General features: G+C 40.1%; 1 protein-coding gene across 1 annotated transcript; it reads right to left on the bottom strand.

The window, feature by feature from the left end:
- Positions 1–2,781: 2,781 nt before the first annotated feature.
- Positions 2,782–20,109, bottom strand: LOC143297949 (uncharacterized). The gene is made up of 8 exons (XM_076610563.1): positions 19,992–20,109; positions 19,336–19,484; positions 17,051–18,042; positions 15,277–16,131; positions 13,647–13,915; positions 12,070–12,135; positions 11,322–11,410; positions 2,782–2,972 (listed from the first exon to the last, which is right to left on the bottom strand). Exons 1-8 carry the CDS (start codon positions 20,037–20,039, stop codon positions 2,915–2,917), a joined length of 2,526 nt encoding a protein of 841 aa, XP_076466678.1. The 5' UTR covers positions 20,040–20,109; the 3' UTR covers positions 2,782–2,914.
- Between the last annotated feature and the right edge of the window lie 660 nt (positions 20,110–20,769).

Genomic DNA, 20,769 nt, shown 5'->3' with positions numbered 1-20,769 from the left:
AAATATTATTATTCAGAAAGTTAAGCCAGTATGGAGATAATTTTTTAACTGATTTATTTCAAGTACCTGTTGCGGTAAACCATTACCCTGTAAACTGATGAGTGCATTAACTGTATCAAGTGCACACCCAGAACATGTGAGGTTCCATCTGGCAACACCCAATATACATGTGCTACAGTGGAGTGTTTTTTTTTTCTGTCCACAATCCCTTTGATCAACATTTGTAAAGAACCGGTGGTACCTAATCCCTGTTGCATGTGCTTGCATGCGGAAAATCAAACTAAGCTCATTCAACTTCTAGTAGTGGAATATTTTTGGCGAGTTGAGTTTGGTAAAAATAACAGGCATGTATGACCCCTGAAAAGGGGTAGGGGTAAACACACAAAGCACAGCATCATAGCTGGTGGTGGTAATGAATGTTAAAGCCCATCTACAAACATGAGTGCATGTGAAGTGGAATTTGGTCCATGACTGCTAAGTTCTGTTTATCTTTGTGTGGGCTGTCTGTGACTTCAACAAAAGCTCTATTTGTCTTAGTGTGTTCTGTCTATGACTTGATAAATGTTACATTTGTCTAAGTGTGGTTTGGCAAGCATAGCATTCCATTTGTCTAAGTGTGGTTAGCTGTGACTTGATAATCTGTTTGTCTTAGTGTGGTGTGTCTGTGACTTGACAAGTGTTTTAATTTGTCCAAGTATGTTTTGTATATGACTTGGCAAACACTCTACTTGTCTAAGTGTGGTTTGCTGTGACATGACAAATGTTCTATCTGTCTTAGTGTGGTCTGTCTGTGAACATTGACAAAACACTGAATTTGTCTTGGTATGATTATCTGAGGCCTCAACAAATTTCATATTCATCTTAGTATGTATGATCTGTGACCTTGACAAAAGTCCTATTCATCTTAGTGAGGTCCGTCATCATCAATTGTAAATTTGACAAAAGACAATTTTGCCACAAATATGCAACTGTCTTGTTTTTTTCTCCTCTTTTTTAATACTTAAAACTAAAGGAAAGAGAACCAATGTAAAATCCCTGTTCTCATCTTATATTTATGTGTGAAAATTTGACTATCTGCTTAAAAAAACATTATACAACCCTGTGCTTATTTGGAGAAGTTCATTCTAAATTCTAGTTATCAATATTCAGGCAATACTGCTAAAATAGAGAAAGAGAGGTACAGAGAGAGAGAGAGAGAGAGAGAGAGAGAGAGAGAGAGAGAGAGAGAGAGAGAGGGGGGGGATAAAAAAACAAATGTTCGCAACTTCTCAAATGGAGGATTTCATTCTAAATTTTAGTCATTTTTACTCAGGTGATATTAATAAGATAGAGAAAGAGAGGCACACAGGAGGAAGAGAGAGAGAGAGAGAGAGAGAGAGAGAGAGAGAGAGAGAGAGAGAGAGATGGGGGAGAATTCAAAACAAAGAAAAAGAGGCACAAAGGGAGAGAGAGAGAGACAGAGACAGAGACAGTGAGAGAGAGAGACAGAGAAGGGGGAAGTAAAAAAAACAATGTTTTGCAACTTCTCAAATGGCATGGGCACAGAACAGTTTCTGTCAATTATCCCATCTTGATCAATCTTACAGCCCATCAGAAGTAACAGGTGCATGTACACAGAGTGACCCTACAAAAGGAAAAGATGAAGGCAAGCAAACATCATGCAGACATACACGCAAGTGACATTTTACTCTTCTGACAACACAGTTTATAGAGTTATGATCAATTTGAAGTGTGTGTGTGTGTGTGTGTGTGTGTGTGTGTGTGTGTGTGTGTGTGTGTAGAGGGTGAGAAGGTGTGCATGCATACATGTGCATGCATAATAGATAACAAATTCAGCAACCATGACTTTGTCTCTTTGAATCCCCAGAAGAGTAATGTGAGCTTAATTCCTGAGTGTTACTTAAGACAATGGATCCCATGTCAATGGTAAAATCAGCACACTTTCCACAAAAACTATGTACAACATACATTGAATGTACTTCTGTGCCAAAAACATTCTGATTTGTTCTCATTGTCAAAATAAAATAAAAAAATGAAAAGGAAGGAATTATGGCAAATATCGAAAGGAATACAAAAATTAAAACAACCCATTTCAGACATCGCAGAAATTTGCACACATCTGATAATACACGCATGAAACAACCTTTTGCAAAGATCTCACATGAGCATAAAACGAGCATAAAAAACAACCCATTTCAGATGCATATGTATCTCTCAAACAAATATAAGAAAACTCATTTCAGACATAGCACATCTGCATACGCCTAATACAAACACAAAACAACAAAATTTCAGAGATACTGTAGAGTTTGAATTTACCTCCAGTCAGGAGTGTCAACATGTACACAGAGTTCTGAGAGTTCTGATGAGAACACACACACTGAATAAAGAAGTGCACAGGGCATCCATGAGGACACACACACACACACACACAAGTACGTATTGCTTTTCAGAAGGAGCTGTTTTGACATTCTGGAAAGCTAGGACGCTTCCGTTAGCTGGAATAGATCCGGCTGGTAATCCTCATCAGTCTGATCTTTCGGGGCGGCAGGCTTCTGCCCCTCACCACGCAATGCCCTCTGCTCTTCTTCGTACTCTTTGTCGTACTTGCTTCCGTCACGCACAAACTCTCGACGGATGGGATCCCTGTAGGGGTGCATGGCTATGACGAATGTCTCCCAGTTCACGTTCTTGACCCCAATCTCCCGGATCTGGGACATCTTGGCCTCAATGAAGGACACAGGGTCCTCTGGCCGCTCCATCATCAGACAGCTCAGGAGGGATTCGAACATCTGGGGGATGCGGTGGGAGGCAAGGTACTGTTTTGCCTGCTCCCGTGTCGTCACCGTGGTTGCCATCGTGATTGATCGAGGGACTTGCAGTGGAAGGCACTACCAGCAAGCGAAACTGTTCTTCAACAACAAGGTCTCTCCTTGAGGGGGCTTTGTGTCACCTTTGCCAGAAACTTCTGTCTGGAGAAAGAAAAACAACAACAGAATATAGACGGGTGAACTTTTTTTGTGTGATCAGTTATCTCATTTATTGACAGTTCATGTCTTGAGAAAGAGACAGAATGAGAGGGGGTGTGGGAGGGAGGGAGAGAGGAAGAGTGAAAGACAGACAGACAGAGACAGAGGCAGAGAGACAGAGACAGACAGAGACAAGGACAGACAGAGAGAGAACAAATAACTGAACAATGAACTAGCAAATTCTTTTTCTTTTAAAGAGTGAATAATGAGAGAAGTGGAATAAGCATGCACATGCCATCTTTAAACAGTCCCCAGGACAAAGAGGAAACGAAACAAAATATTCACAAATATGTAACAGGGTGAAATTGTTCTCTTTGCCCCGCAGAGAGGGAGAGGGAGAGGGAGAGAGAGAGAGAGAGAGAGAGAGAGAGAGAGAAAGAGAGTGCATGTTTATGACCCGTGTTAGCTTTAGCATCATAACTTCACGTGCAAAATAATAATCATGTAGGGTGGATGTGCTGCATCTTGATATGTTTTTACGAAGTGAGTTCTCCTACCCTTTCCTTGTAGAACCAATATCATCAGTTCTCAGTTAGCTTTAAAAAAGAGAACAGGCAACAGCAGTGTGTGTGCGGGTCTCTGTCAACCTGATAGGGTGAGTGAAATATATCATACTTTACAGTAAGCGTTTCTAGCATTGAGAAATTGATACCAAAATGTAAATGCTATTTGTATTTCCTTATTAATATTATTCTATCAGTTTACTTTGAGTTTAGATGTTATGCATTTGAACGGATTTGCAATTATTTTGAATAACCGAGTTAATCTTAACTGAACGTTTTGAAGTTGCTAGGATTTATATAAATATCTTTAAGAAATTAGACAATTTCGATTTGGGAAGCAATTGCTCATTTCAATTAATGGGATAGTTTAGTCTTATCACACGTTTGTAACAATTGTAGATTCATGTAAAATATTTGGCAAAGTGATGTTTGGAGTGAATGAGTGAATGAACGTCGATAGAAATTACTGTGCGCTTGCTTACGAGGACTTTGTTGTTTTGTCCACAGGGTAATCATTCATTTATTTATTTATTTCCCGCCTTTCACGAGGACAGTCCCTTGCCCTTTAACCCCCCGCTCTCCTGTTCCCTTTACCCAAGTCCCGATATGTTCCCCGTCTTGTCCTGAGTAAAGCCTTGACGAAAACTGGTGCTGACGTGGTGAAAGAACCCTGCCCAACCGGCTACAAATATAAAATGAGAGAGTGACAGAGTGAGTGAGTGAGAGAGAGAGAGAGAGAGAGAGAGAGAGAGAGAGAGAGAGAGAGAGAGAGAGAGAGGAGAGAGGTGGGGGTGGGGTAAATGAGAGAGAAATAACAAAATCTTATTTCACCGCAATATTGAATACAAAAGAATTTAATATCATTGCCACCTAGTCCTGGCATGTAACAGAAAGAAAAAAATCAAGGAGACAGCAAGCCAGTGTGTTCAATCACATGTATGAATAAGTTCAGCAAGCCATGTGTTCAATCACATGAACGAATAAGTTCAGCAAGCCATGTGTTCAATCACATGTATGAATAAGTTCAGCAAGCCATGTGTTCAATCACATGTATGAATAAGTTCAGCAAGCCATGTGTTCAATCACATGAACGAATAAGTTCAGCAAGCCATGTGTTCAATCACATGTATGAATAAGTTCAGCAAGCCAGCGTGTTCAATCACATGTATGAATAAGTTCAGCAAGCCAGCATGTTCAATCACATGTATGAATAAGTTCAGCAAGCCAGTGTGTTCAATCACATGTATGAATAAGTTCAGCAAGCCAGTGTGTTCAATCACATGTAAGAATAAGTTCAGCAAGCCAGTGTGTTCAATCACATGTATGAATAAGTTCAGCAAGCCAGTGTGTTCAATCACATGTAAGAATAAGTGAGCATGGGTGACTGTGCATCTGGAGGGTGGTAGGGTGGTGTGTGTGATTGTGTGTGTGTGTGTGTGTGTGTGTGTGTGTGTACGAGAGAGAGAGAGAGAGAGAGAGAGAGAGAGAGAGAGAGAGAATGTCAGTATAATATTCATTGGTCATCAAAGCCATAACTAAAGGTTTACAGACACAGCAATATCAAGGGTAAAACCAACCAAAATTGATGTAAAATATGTGATTTTTATTGAACCTGTCATGTACATTGAAACGCTCATATATTCATGAATTCTGCTAATCAAGGTTGCACAAAGTCAAATTTACACATGTGACTGCAAATGCTATGACTGCCATTATGATCAAAATTCGGGTAATTCTGACTTCATGGTATCGATACAATGAACAAAGCCTTTCATAAATGGTTATATGTAATACATTTGCTGAGAAAATAATACTCATCTTCCAATGCACCACAGATTTTGCATGCTCTTCAAAATTTTTCTGTACTTGTGTATTTGCCCCTTATTATGTGAAGATCATTTATGTATATATGCACTTAAGCAAAGTTTGCAGATGACAGTCCTATGCACATGACTATTCCATACAGTTTATTTCTGTATTCTTGGCGTGTGTATGTATGTATGTATCTATGTGTGTGTGTGTGTGTGAGTGTGTGTGTGTGTGCGTATGTGTGTGTGTGTGTGTTTGTGTGTGTGTGTATGTGTGCGTGCGTGCATGTGTGTGTGTGCATGTGTGTGCCCTGTGTGTGTGTGTGTATGTATGTATGTGTGTGTGTGTGTGTGTGTGTGTGTGTTGTGTTGTGTTGTGTTGTGTTGTGTTGTGTTGTGCTGAGCTGTGCTGTTGTGTTGTGTTGTGTTGTGTTGTGTTGTGTGTGTGTGTGTGTGTGTGTGTGTGTGCATGAAAGTATATATGTGTGTGTATGTGCGTGCAAGTGTATATGTGTGTGTGTCCGTGTACGTGTGTGTGTGTAAGTGTATACATGTGTGTGTGTGTGTGTGTGTGTGTGTGTGCATGAAAGTATATATGTGTGTGTATGTGCGCGCAAGTGTATATGTGTGTGTGTTCGTGTGTGTGTGTGTCCGTGTACGTGTGTGTGTGTGTGTGTGAATGCATATGTGTGTGTGTGAGGGTGTATTTCTGTGTGTAAACACACACACACACACACACACACACTGTGACACACACACATACTCTCTCTCTCTCCCCCCCCTCTCTCTCTCTCCCTCTTTCGGCAAAAAGTAGCCATTCGATATTTCGAGGTTAATTCAGTCACCCGGTAATATTCATTAATTAAAAACACGTTGTTGATTTTTTTGTTGTTGTTTTTCTACAGCTAACCTATCGACGGGCCAACAGCCAATCTGTGATTATTCATTAGACTAACAAAAGCATTCCTGATCTCAGCTATGAAAAACACGACCCTACCGGCCGATCCTATCTTGAATCGAACAAAGAAGGAAGCAACAAAGAAGGTCTGCGAATTTCCTATCAATCATGTCCCCCTCCCTTCGTTCTCATGACCCGCAAATCGTCTGGAGAGTTGAATCGAAAACCCAACAGCTGTACAAAGACCAAGACCTAGGCATTCTTCACACTTATATCAACAGTTTGAGTAAACTCAGAGTGAAAAATAAGCGTATCGACTAACCTGTTTGGATACTGTTTACGGCACCAACTTCTGTATCATGTTACAGAACTGCTCGGAGTACTTTCCTGACCCAGCATGACCTCGTTGCTATGACGTCTTATTATCTTTCGTTGCAGAGCCAGACCCTTTGGAAACTTTCCCTTTTCCTAATCAACAACGTTTGTATCTTACTTGGAATATCAAATATGTAGATTCTAGACCTTTCCGATAATATCGAATCTTTAAGGATATTTTCTTTACCTTTTGTTTCATGCGATGACCACAAGTGTTTATTCCAAACTAAAACTGTTGCTTTTGCACTATAGAGAGCAGACGATTCCGCAGACCGACTCGAAAACAGCCGTCACATTTCTAGTGCACGTGTTTTAACATACCAATCGAACAAAACCGTATGAAATAAAACAAACCATGCGAAATCAAACAATATCGACCACGAAATTCTTGCTGATAGCAGTGTACACTCGTGGGTGATGTTTCACTGGATGGTAATAGAATATGATTGTGGTTTTTCATGTGCGTTCTCTTGTTTGCAAAGTCGGAAGTCATTATCGACATACCTTATATCTTTTTTTTCTAAAAAAAAAATCATTTTTATTAATTTTTTTAAATAGCTAGACGGAGGGATTACACGTGTGCATGTCTGTGCGCATGTGTCAATGTTTGCTTGTGTTTGAATGAGTGTGTGTGTGAGAGAGATAGGTGCAAAAATCTGCTGCGGCTTTACCGAAGCACTAGCTGACACACGAAATAGGTGAGATTTGGGAGAGAGAGAGAGAGACAGAAAGAGAGGAGTGTGTGTGTGTGTGCCAGCACAAGCACGACATGCGTTGCCTTCTTCCAAACTATAGGATGCACAAAGTCTAACCATTACTGGCATACTGGTTGATGCGATTGTTGGTTTATTCTTTATTGCTACAATCTGTCTTCTGATATTATTTTCTTTTTCATTATATCATAATGTATTCATACTTACATGTTTATTTCATTTTATTCTTGGTTAATGCATGTATTTTACTAACACCATGAATATTAGACCTTGTGGTCTAGGTGTAACCAGACACCGTCCCTACTACTGCTACTACTACTTACACATTCCAAGGGTAGGCTTTCAAGGCCTGACGCCTGATGGGCGCCTGTGGAGATGAGGCATGCCCCCCCTCCCCCCACCACTTTATTTATTCATTTATTATTATTTTCTTTTTTTAAGAAATGGTTGATGCAAGTGTTACGGTGTAGTGTATAGTTAAGTCTGCATGCTTTGAAGGCTCCTTGAAAATGAGACTGAAATTGGCTGATATGAAGTATATATACAGGTACATGTGTGTGTGTGTGTGTGTGTGTGTGTGTGTGTGTTTGCTCACTACAACGTTAATGTTGAACTGCACCTACTGATCCAGATTGATTCCATAGGAAATCATGTTTATCACAATTATTTCATCATAGCTAACATATTTTTCCAGTGATGCTTTTCATAGGCAATGAAGCAAACTATTAATGAGTAAAGTGACAGGAATTTTATCCCAAATTTTGCTGATCAAACATACAACCCCCCAGGCCCCCCCCAAAAAAGGGGAGTGAGGGTGGGTGGGGGGGTGGGGGTGGGGGGTGAGGGGGTCAGGCAAAAATAAATGTATGTTGAAGAGAAATCTTAAAAGAAAAAAACACAACAAACAAACAAACAACAACCCAAGATGGAAAAAAAACAACAAAAAACCCCCAAATCTGAACTATATTTCTTTGTAAACACACACACACACACACAAACAACAATAATCAACAACAAAACATCTGAAAAAGGAAATTATATAGGCACAAACCTATATAAAAACCTTTAAAATTGCTTCTCATGTTGCCCATTCCATCAAGTTTTCATTAATTAATAGAATCAACCTGACCTAAACTCAGGCATACATGATAAACAAAATTAATAACAGGCATGCAAAAAAAAAAAAAAAAAAAAAAAAAAAAAAAGTCAATGGGCACCGTATCACACACCCAATGTGCAAGAAAGAATGCAAAGTAAAAGTGCCTAATTATCAAGTTAAAAAAAAAGAAAAAAAAAGAAAAAAAAAAAGAGGAAAAAACACATTCAAAGCTTTCTTGAAAAAAGGCGCATGGACAAACAAGGCAGAAATTAAGAAAGGAAGAGATGACAGAAAGAACAAAAGGAAGAAACCCAACAGGAACAATGGAAGAGCAATAGAAAAGATTGAAGAGAAAAAAAAAATTCTAGCACAGAAATTCCAGAATGTTGCAATACTATTTACAATGAAAGAGCCTCTGCGTGGCTTCCCTATGGAAGATATCAACACAAAGTCTGAAAGAAAAGAAAACCCTGAAACAACACAGCCAAGAAATAAAATACCAAACACCCCCCCTGATCACATCTCTCTCAAACAATTAAACAACACCATTGTCCAACCACCTTAAAAAAAAACCCATTACCTTTCCCACCTTATGCCATAATGTGTCGTGTAAATTGCTCATTTTATTGATACTGTCTGTCACTTGTGTACGGTTGACTGAGAACCTCCCTCACCCTCCGTCCCCTGGTCTGTGTTGTGGTGTGTATGTGTGTGTGCGTTTTTCATTTTGTTTATTTTTTTCCTATGTATTTTACTAACACCATGCTTGTGCCTGTATGTGCATGTGTGAGTTTGTGTGTGTGTGTGAATGTGTGTTTAAATTTTTTTCCCTCTGCTATGTATTTCTATTAACACCATGCTTTTGATTTTTATTTAGTATTGTGTAGTGTAGACCCAATTCAGCATGGGGACGAGATGAAAAAAAAACCAAAAAACAAAAACAACAAAAAACAGTGCTTATCTATTATCCTCGGAATAAAGAATCGGTCTTGTCTTGTCTCTCAACCCCTTTCATGCACTCACAATCATACACATTATCCATGTATGTACAAACAGTAGCAGACAACCCCTCCCGACCAAAACCTCCATCATGACCCGTCTTTTTACACAAATGTACAAAAATGCACGCATTCTATTCCTTCCTTGAAACAGTATTGACAGATGGAATCTAATTTGTTCAGTTATTTTTTTTACAAGTTTCTTGCACTGCAATTGACTGACAGTGAAATTAACAATTTATCTCCCTTTGCTTAGTCATTCTATTGTTTCTTGCATAACAACTGAGAGCCTGTTTTACAATTATCACCCATTGTTCAGTCATTCAATGTTCAGTCATTTTATGATTTGTTGCATTACATCTGAATGCCAGTTAATCTAGCAATTCATCACCCTAGTTTTGTGCAGACAGATATACACACCTTTTGTGTGTGTTTTTTTTTTTTAATCGACTTCTGTTGTGTCCAGCCAGTGCGTATGTAAAGATCGTATATCACAAATGAACTAGTGCTATATTCTTACACTTGCATGTTTTCCTATTGTACTTTACTTAAATGTTGCAGTGTGTGTGTGTGTGTGTGTGTGTGTGTGTGTGTGTGTGTGTGTGTGTGTGTGTGTGTTTGTTTTAAATGAAGGACACAGTTGGTTTGTTGGTTGTAAACATTATTGGGTGACTACCTGTTACTATTAAACAAAAAAGAAATTGCTTTAGCAATATACAATTCATTCCAGATTGAGCATGTAACCTTGCACTGAGACCGATGGATAAAATATGCAGCAAAACGTGTATTGCACGCGAACGCACACACACATAATCACACACACTTACCTGGATTTCCTTACTTCATTTGAACATTCATTCAACAGTGACTTTCTTAGGAATACTGTTTATTATAGGAAATCACACCATGAGTATCACACATTTACATATGTCAGTCAGTATCTCATACAACAGGATCAATGTCCTCTTTCTTTGTCAGCAGGCATCTCACTTTTCAACATCTATCATTTAATCATCGATGGAGGATGTATTTTTTCCTGTCAGAAAGGTGATGACATCATCAAGATATATATATATATATATTGAGTTAGATAAATATATTGATGACATATATATAGTTAAAAAAAACGAGACTCCACCAAGGTTTGAAAAGGTAATTTCTTATATCCTTAAAACAAAATCAGTTTGGAAGCTGCATTTTCAGAAAGTTGATCTTTTGATGTAATGCTGAAAAGCAGAAATCAAAGCTGATGCTGATGATGATATGGATACTTATATAGCTCCTATTTTCGGTTAGAGACTAAACACTAAGTGCTTTACAAACACAGTGTCATTTTCACAACAGGCTGCCTACCCGGGTAGAGCCGACTTACAGCTGCCATTGGGTGCTCATCATTTGTTTCCTATGTCATTCAATCAATTTTCAGTCATGCACTCACACATACACATTTACACAGACATGTCACATTTTACATGTATGGCCAGTTTGTTCATTTACCCCACCATGTAGGCAGCAATACTCCATTTTCAGGGGTGTGAATGATGGGCATGTTCTTGTTTCCATAACCCACCAAACGATGACATGGATTTCATGTTCTTTAAACGTGTGTGTGTGAACTTCTGCGTGCATACACACACAAAATGGATTCAGGCACTATATATAGCAGGTCTGGGTGTAAAAAAAAAAAATTAAAAAAAAAAAGAGAAAAAAGGCACCATCAGAAAAATCAGGCTGTCAATGGAACAGAATGCGCTGAGGCGATTGAATTTTTAAAGAACGTGCAGATTTTGTATAGTGGTTTCCCCCTCTATTCCCACTGTTGATTAGTTCTTCAATCCTTTGTCATCCCCCCCCCCCTTTTTTTTTTTCAGACCATGTCATTCTGAATGATTTCATACATGGCACACAGTTCTGACAATGCCCCTTTGGGTGTGTTGTCTCCCTTCTCCCATTTGTCTTGAATTGCTTGCAGCTGCCGCTGAAATGTCTGGAACACACAGATAAACACACACGTCAGGTTATTCATAATGAAACACAGAGATAAACACACAAGCATACATATGGCAGGTCATACTAGTCATTAAAAAGTTTCAACAAGAATATACATATATATGATAGTCAGTCATGTCTGACTATGACTATAAGAACAGCAGAGGAGGCAAGTTCTGTCCCAACTATCTGGAATAGAATCTGATTATAGTGGAGAGTGTCTTGCCCAAGTTACATACCCACTCTCTCGCCAAGAGGGTTTTTAAGGACAGTGGGCATTGGGATGGTTCCCAAAGGCCAACTAGCCCCCAAGGCTGCAGCACTAAGAGCCAGTGCCAATTTTGCCATCTAGTTTGTGAGTCATAGTCCTTCACAAAAGACTAAGCAGTAAATGAATTCCCATTTCAATGGAGAAAGAGTAAAACCCACAAACATTTAGGGTAATATCGCATAAAATAAGAAAAAAACATTGAATAATGTAAAAAACAACAACAACATATTCTTTCACTTGTTCATTCTGAACACACACATACACACAAACGCATGTGCACACATACTCACAAATACACTTCCACCCCCCCACAAGCTTATCCACACACAAACTTACACTTACATAGTCATACGCTTGTAAACACACACACACACATACAAACTTACTTCTGTCTTCTGGATCATTTTTTGGAACTCCTCCACACCTACATCCCTGTGTTTGTTACCAAGCCCCTGAAAATATCACGCCAGCTCTGGTTAATCAATAAAACAATTCAAAACCAATCATACTCATGTACCTACATGACTGCACACACACACACATTCATATGGACCATACACACATGTTCATGCACAAGTATACTCTCTTCTGCCTTTTTGAAACCATCCCCTCAGAACTAATGCAAAACAGTACGATACAGTACATACACAGTTTGAGTTGGATAAATATGGAGCTAAGCTGGTTGTTTGATTTTTAAAATGTGTTTAATGCTGGCAGTACAAAACACTGCTGACACCATCCTACCAATATGCAATGGGGAAAAACAGTCATCAGGAGACTTAAAAGGGTTTGGTAATATCACACAGGCAGCTATGAAATGGATCAGATATGGTCTTCTTCTTCTTCTGCATTCACTCGTATGCATGCGAGTGGACTTTTACATGTATGATCGTTTTTACCCCGCCATGTAGGCAGCCATACTCCATTTTCGGGGATGTGCATGCTGGGTATGTTCTTGTTTCCATAACCCACCGAACGCTGACATGGATTACAGGATCTTTAACGTCCGTATTTGATCTTCTGCTGGCATATACACATGAAGGGGGTTCAGGCACTAGCAGGTCTGCACATATGTTGACCTGGGAGATCATAAAAATCTCCACCCTTTACCCACCAGGCGCCGTCACTGTGATTCGAACCCGGGACCCTCAGATTGACAGTCCAACGCTTTAACCACCAGGCTATTGCGCCCGTCAATCAGAAATGGTCAATATATATGACTTCACAATGTAAATCTGGAGGATATACTATCATACGATAATCAGTCTAGAACCAGCTTTCTTTCCATTCAGAGAAATGTACACATACAAATCAAAAATCTTCTTTTCAATTAACTCCACCCACACATGCACAGACAAAAAGAAAACAATTTTTCAAATCACACAAAAGCATTTCTGATTTCAATAAGCATGGCACACTGACAGAGGATGGGAAGAACTCTGCCTGCATCATTTATCCAACGACGCGGAAGCTCCTAAGTCTTACGTGACACTTATTACAGTGATATACCTGTGCCTTTCTGGTCACGCTTATGATGGAGTGATGGCGTAGAGGTAATGCGTTTGCCTGGAAGACAGAGAATCTTAGCGCACTGGTTTGAATCATGGCTCAGCCGCCGATATTTTCTCCCCCTCCACTAGACCTCGAGTGGTGGTCTGGACGCTAGTCATTCGGATGAGATGATAATCCGAGGTCCCCTGTGCAGCATGCACTTAGCGCATGTAAAAGAACCCACAGCAACAAAATGGTTGTTCCTGGCAAATATATGTAGAAATATCCACTGCGATAGGAAAAACAAATAAAAACTGCATGCAGGAAAAAATACCCCCCAAAAATGGGTGGCGCTGTAGTGTAGCGAAGCGCTGTCCCTGGGGAGAGCAGCCTGAATTTCAAACAGAGAAATCTGTTGTGATAAAAAGAAAAAAAATACAATACAATACAATACAATACAATAATAACATACCTGCAGTCTCCTGGTCAATGCCAGCCGAGCTCTGGCCAGCAGTGAAATGTTGGCTGATTTCAGCACGATGGTGTACACTTTGTCGTCTGTACTGGGGTTGACTGGCGAGGCGTTTGACACGGGCGTGGGTTCCACAGCCACAGTCAGGACAGAGCCGCAGGGGGCCTGCACACTGCAGCTGGGATGGTGAAGTGCCTCCCCCTTCGCCTGGCTGTCTTTCAAAAGCTTGCGTAGAATCTGTGCTGGAGTTGGAAACGCCTCGGCTGAAACTGTAAAAAAACAAAAAAAACCCAAAAAACAATAATAATGATAATGATAATAACAGTAATAATGCTAATAATAATGATGATAATGATAATAAATAAATTAACAATAAATAAATAAACCAAAGAAAGAGAGAAAGAATGAGATGTGATTGGAGTGGGAAGACAGAGAGAGAGAGAGAGACAGAGAGAGAGAGAGAGAGAGAGAGACAGAGAGAGAGAGACAGAGAGAGAGAGAGAGAGAGAGAGAGAGAGAGAGATCACAAATCTTGCTATTTCACCAAACTTAACTGTACAATTCAAAGGCATATAAAGGAATATACACATGAATATTATATTCCAAATGACCTATCTGATGGGTTCGGTTGCTTAAGGGTTCTAGTACACTGACCTGACAGATGGCAGACTGAAAATGGGAGTTTGTCACCAAACAATAGTACACTGACTTGGTATATGGCAGACTGAGAATGGGAGTTTGTCACCAGACAAGGCAACCCAACACACCTAGTTTGCATCAGTTTGACACGGTACATTATATGACAACAAAAAACTGACTTGGAGCTAAAAGGCTCATTACAAAGCAAGAATCTTCCAAACTTAGATTTCAGACAGGTATAACTGGATAGTGACAGGTGGAAATTTCTCTTAGATTAACAGAATTGCATGCCTGATTTTCTATAAAAAAACAAAACAACAACAACAACATCTGGTCAACAAAGTTAGTATTTATATACACATATTCAACATCAATAAATATATAAACTTAAAGTACCGCTTGTTTATGATAATTTTTTCTTACTTTTACACTTTTTATAGGTGCACTTGTAGACATAAAAAGACTTTCCAGACAGCAGAAAATTTGTGTCGATTAAAATCTAACTACCTATCTATCTATCTATATATGTGTCTATCTTCCTATTTGTCTCTTTATCTCGATCTCTTTCTCTGAATTTTTTTTCTCTCTCTCCCTCTCTTTTTTTTTTATTTATTTATTTTTTTTAGTATGATAGTCAGTCGTGTCCAACTATCACCATCAGATCGGCAGAGGAAGCAACTGCTGTTCCGACTATCTGGGCCAGAATTTGATTATAGTGGAGAGTGTCTTGCCAAAGTTACACCCCAACTCTCTCCGCCAAGAGGATTTTAGGACAGTTGGCGTTGGGACGGATCCCAAAGGCCATCTAGCTCCCAAGGCTGTAGCACTAAGAGCCAGTGTAATCTTGCCTACTAGTTTGAATGTTATAGTCCTTCACAAAAGACTGAGCTGTAAATGACTTCCCACTGGAATGGAAAAAACAACAACATTGATCATACAGATAGATAATAATAAGACACAATGCAGAAAGTGTGACTCAATCAACCCCAACCTGAAACAAGTTGCGAGATGCTGTAGATCTGTCCTGCTGACTTTTTCCTTTCTGACTGCCATGTGCTCTGCCCCCACCCAGCACCGCGCTTCAGCTCACCCACCCTCCTCTCCACACACGTCTGTGGGTCTGTCCAAAGTGGCGCTGTGCATCCAGCCTGTTTCAGATACAGAAAGTGAAACACATCCACCACTGACTCAGTCAGCGGCACAAACACGGACTCGCCAAATAAATCCCGGCCAGAAGTTTCTTTCCGAAGATGTTCTGGAAACTGCAGGACCAGTGAGACGCTGACCTGCACACCACAGGAGATCGGGGAGTAGGTGACCGGGATTCTCAAGTCGATCTGACGTTCAGCGCTGAGGTCTTGGGAGAGAGGAAAAGAGTGGGACGATGGCAGCTCCCTCTCACCACATTCTGCCGGTTTTGAAGCATGGCTTCCGTTAACGTCATGCAGTATGGCGACTACGCTCCAGTCTCTCGTCAGGGTGACTGAAGAGTGGTTGGTCACCTCCAAGAGTAAATAATACTCCACTTCATGGTAGCCAATGTCTGACTGGATGGTTACCTTACAGCTGATGGGTGCTGCCTTCTGACCTCTCAATGCGTTTGTGTGACTGTTCTGATGCAGAAGATAGGCAGCCGCATTCATCTGCTGAAGGAACGCATTGTACTGCATTTGTGTGGCCTTAAGTTCATTGAGTGCAGCCTGGCTGATGTCCACGCCCAGCAGCAAGTCTTTAAGGGATGGCTGTTGTGTAGCCTTGGTGTTCCCTCTGTCACAGGTTGATGGCGCACTGTCGATCTCAATCAGGTCTCCTTTTACTGTCTGACACAGCAGGCTGTTCTCTTCTCCTTAAACACACACAGAACAGAGATCATGTGCTCACACAGAATGGAGATCATGTGGAGACACAGAAAACAGAGATCACAGAATCATACATATATACACATATATACAGATACTGCTCTAATTATATAATCAAACTAACGAAATGTAGATTTGAGAATTTACATGAAAGGCACAAACAACAATCAACTAAATGAAGAGGTAAAGGAATAATAAATCAATTATTCAATCAGCTGACAACAAGAGTTGGAAATCAAATATTCTTCGGTCAATGAAAATTTGACAAAGTAAAAAAAAAAAAAAAAAAAAAAACCCCGAACAGAGAGAAGGGAAAAAGTATATTATATCTGTGTGGACAGCCTTTTGGGAACATCCAAATATCTGTATGCTTGTTTCATTGACACACACCTTTCTGAGGGGAATAAAAACACTCATGGACCCATGTGCTTTTCTTGAAGGGGGCAAACTCCTTTATCTATAACAGGATCAAAATACTTCATAAAGCAATTCTGACTGAGGAAAATTCACACACAAGCATGTATAGTCAGGATCCTCTATATTTCTATTTCTGAGACTAGATTCCACTGGTTCACTACCTCTATATAGATAGCCCCGGTACACTAGCATTATAAGATACCCCTGGTTCACTACCACTATATGCCCGAAAATGGAGTATGGCTGCCTACATGGCGGGGTAAAAACGGTCATACATGTAAAAGCCCATTCATGTACATGTATACGAGTGAACATGGGAGTTGCAGCCCATAAACAAAGAAGAAGAAGTAGAAGGAAAAGACTACCACTATATAGATACCCCTGGTTCAGTACCACTTTATAGATTCCTCTGGTTCACAACCATCATATAGAAAATCCTGGTACACTACCACTATACAGATACCCCTGGTTCACCACCCCACCCCTTACCTGAAAACCACATGGAAGACACCGATGCGCTGAACAGGTGTTCACTCCTGACGCTGATACTGAATCGTGCCTTTTCTCTTCCCTCTTGTCGAACCAAGGTCAGTTGACACTTCAGAATCTGAGAAGAAAGACTGGACACATAGAGCATGTTCTCTTGGCAACACGAAGAACCAACACTGCCGGGCAAACTGAACATGGCGACCACTTTATGGCAGTCTGCAGAGCTGGCGGCAGCACCAAGCGTTGGCATTGCTGCTATTCCACAACACTTCCCGGAAGCTCCCACAACAAGGAAAGCATCCAGCAGCGAGTGGGATGGAGTTCGCACAGACAAGCCCAGGGCGCTGTGAAGCTCTGCAGCCACTGACTCTTGCTCCGACAAAGTTCTGTTCATCTTCATGCACAGGAGATCCACAACAGGTGAGTCCACTTTGCACAGCAGCTGCCACGACAGTTGTTGTAGGCTGCCTGCAGAAAGGTCAACAGGGTGGAAGTACACCGACCCATCCATCAGGCTACACATGACAATAGGCAACGAACGAACTGACGCTTCCCAGCCAAAGAGTAGAGAAAACAAGTGGGCAGGGACACAGACTTGTGACGAAGACTGGCGGTTATCTTCTTCTGGTGTCACTATGCTCAGTCTTGAAAACTGACATGAACTTGTATTTTTAGACTGTGGAAATCTACACGATGGTAAAGGCAGTCTTATGGCAACATCTGGGGATACTTGTGACTGTACATCACTGAGAGAATAAACCATCATTACCGATTCATCTCCATCTGCACAAACCACGATCAAAAAATCTTTCGCACAAGCAACACAGCTGATGTTCTTGTTGCATGCCAATACTTTGTCCTCTTCACTGATTTCACACACATTGTCTGGCAGTTTACTGCAGTCTGTGCTGAAGTCTGTGAAATCTGGTTCATTCTCATTCAGCAGGTCATCAAAGATGGACTGATTGCTGCCACCATCAGTCTCCATCAACCTGGAACACAAACACTCATTTTTATGAAAACAAATTAAAATTGAATTTGAGCAACATTTACAAGCAAAATGGTGATGATCTTCTCTTATTCTTCCTCTTCTATCTATGCCTTCATCAGTCTCACCAAGAATGGAACCCAGTAATCAAAGAACAAAAAAGAGAACAACCGCTGACATACATATATATTCACATCATACTGGCTTACTTCTGTATAAATATTCCATAAAAGATTTTTAAAAGAGAAAGAAAAAAAAAATCCCATAATTTTGTAATAAATGTGTGCAAAAAGTTTAGGTGTGTGTGTGTGTGTGTGTGTGTGTGTGTGTGTGTGTGTGTGTGTGTGTGTGTGTGTGTGTGTGTGTGTGTGTGTGTGTGTGTGTGAAGTAACAAAATGACAATTCTTATTTTTTTTCCTTAATTAGAAGGGAAAGTCTTTCACATCAGAATTTTTTCAATATGTATCATGTTTAAATATATATATATATATATATATATATATATATAAACATGTATATATATACACATATGTGTGTTTAATTCAGATGACAGTTTCATTTAGATGAGCTACTTGAAAACCTTAACCACCCACTCCACTCCCCTTCATGTCATCACCTCCCTCCCCCACCTGTTTTGTGTGTTGTTTCTCTGGAAATCATAGTACTTATCAGTGAGTTACTCACTGACAGAGCAGACCAACTACATGGCAACCTCTTCTTCTTCTTCTTCTGCGTTCACTCGTATGCACATGAGTGGGCTTTTACGTGTATGACCGTTCTTTACCCCGCCATGTAGGCAGCCATTCTCCATTTTCGGCGGTGTGCATGCTGGGTATGTTCTTGTTTCCATAACCCACCGAACGCTGACATGGATTACTGGATCTTTAACGTGCGTATTTGATCGTCTGCTTGCATATACACACGAAAGGGGTTCAGGCACTAAGCAGGTCTGCACATATGTTGACCTGGGAGATCGTAAAAATCTCCACCCTTTACCCACCAGGCGCCGTCACCGTGATTCGAACCTGGGACCCTCAGATTGACAGTCCAACGCTTTAACCACTCGGCTGTTGCGCCCGTCGTACATGGCAACCAAACTGAGAAACAGAAAAGGGGTACGTGTGGACTGCAGTAACACTAACAGCAGCAAGCAGAGGCAATTCTAATACCCACACACTGCTAACTGCATACTCTTTGATTACAATTATAGAATGAAAAAAAAACCATCCTCTTGTAAGATCCAGTAAAAAAAAAAAAAAAAAAAAAAAAGTGAAGAGATCATCAAAACAAAATTTACTCATTGCTTAGGCTGGAAGCAGAAGGCATCAGCTTCTTCTTGTAGACGTTTCCTCCAATGGTTGTCACCCATAGCAACCACTGTTCATCTTTGTCCTTGTGAAGTTCAAAGGCACTTATACTTTCAGATTCAGGGCAGCGAAAAATCATCTGAAACAAAATTTGACATTCCAAATTTCATTATCATCATACATTTTGTTCATGCACATGCTTTCAAAAAAATGGCCATCCACTCTGACAGTGTATTATAGCAAAAAGACTTCATGGTTGTGCAAAACGATTGCAATACATACATACATAAATATATGGAGTGTATATATGTGTGTGTGTGTGTGTGTGTGTGTGTGTGCACTGTATATGTGTATGTTCATATGACCTGTGAAAATGTTTTTTTGGAGTGTCACTGTAGTAAGAGAGAGTACATGTGCACATTGTGTGTGTGTGTGTGTGTGTGTGTGTGTGTGTGCTCTTTGTAACTGTCTACAGTTGCGTGTGTACGTAATAGCGTTTTTCATTTAACTATATTTTATGACCCTGTTACTAGCTGCCACTGAGCGTTCACGCATGTGCCACTTCACTACCTTTCGATCATTATTCCACTTTCTGTTTAAAATTTCATCTTAATTCTTACTCGTGATTAGCGAAAAAACGCATTACCTTCCTCACTTTTCCGTCAAAGACATGGATTTTGCCGTTTACAATCATAGCAACGAGATGGCGACTTGTACTTTTATCAAAAACCCGAACATATTCGAGTTTACTTTTGTGGGCGAACTCTTTCGTCTGCTTACCCGCCATTTTCATTTCCAATCTTTCATGAGATTCGTCTCCCCTCAGACGCTGCATCTGAGGTGAGAGAGAGAGAGAGAGAGAGAGAGAGAGAGAGAGAGAAAGCGAGAGAAAGAGAGATAGACAGACATGCACAGAAACAACAGACGGACAGACAGACGGACTGACAGATAGTGTGCAATTTTTGAAACGAAAAGACAAGTGGAAGACCGTGTCATGAACTGAAGGACAAGCACACGTGTCTTGTCAAGAAAGACAATCGTGGTTGTCCTAACTGCATAAATCACCAGAGGAGACTTCTTTCCCTTTGTACAGTTTGTGGTGCGTTATGTCCCATTGTTATATATATTAAAGAATAGGAAGTCGAATACTGCAAAATCTGGTAAATAAAATAAAATAAAATAAAATGAAATAAACTAAAATAAGGTAAGATAAAACAAAATGACTCGAAGTGCAAGTGATAAATTAATATAAAATGAACTGAAACAAAACGAAACGAAATGAAACAATTTGAAGCAAGTTGGGGAAAAAGTCCGATTTGAAGTTTTGAAAGCACATAATTATCCATCATGGAAAGAAAACATTTTGCAAAGAACATCACTGAAATCAACAACAACAACAACAAACAGTAAAAGAAAGCTACAAT

This window comes from Babylonia areolata, chromosome 23, assembly GCF_041734735.1.
Source record: "Babylonia areolata isolate BAREFJ2019XMU chromosome 23, ASM4173473v1, whole genome shotgun sequence".
NCBI lineage: Eukaryota > Metazoa > Mollusca > Gastropoda > Neogastropoda > Buccinidae > Babylonia > Babylonia areolata.
Note: the sequence above shows the minus strand (reverse complement) of the source record. Positions and strands in the feature narration are given on the sequence as shown.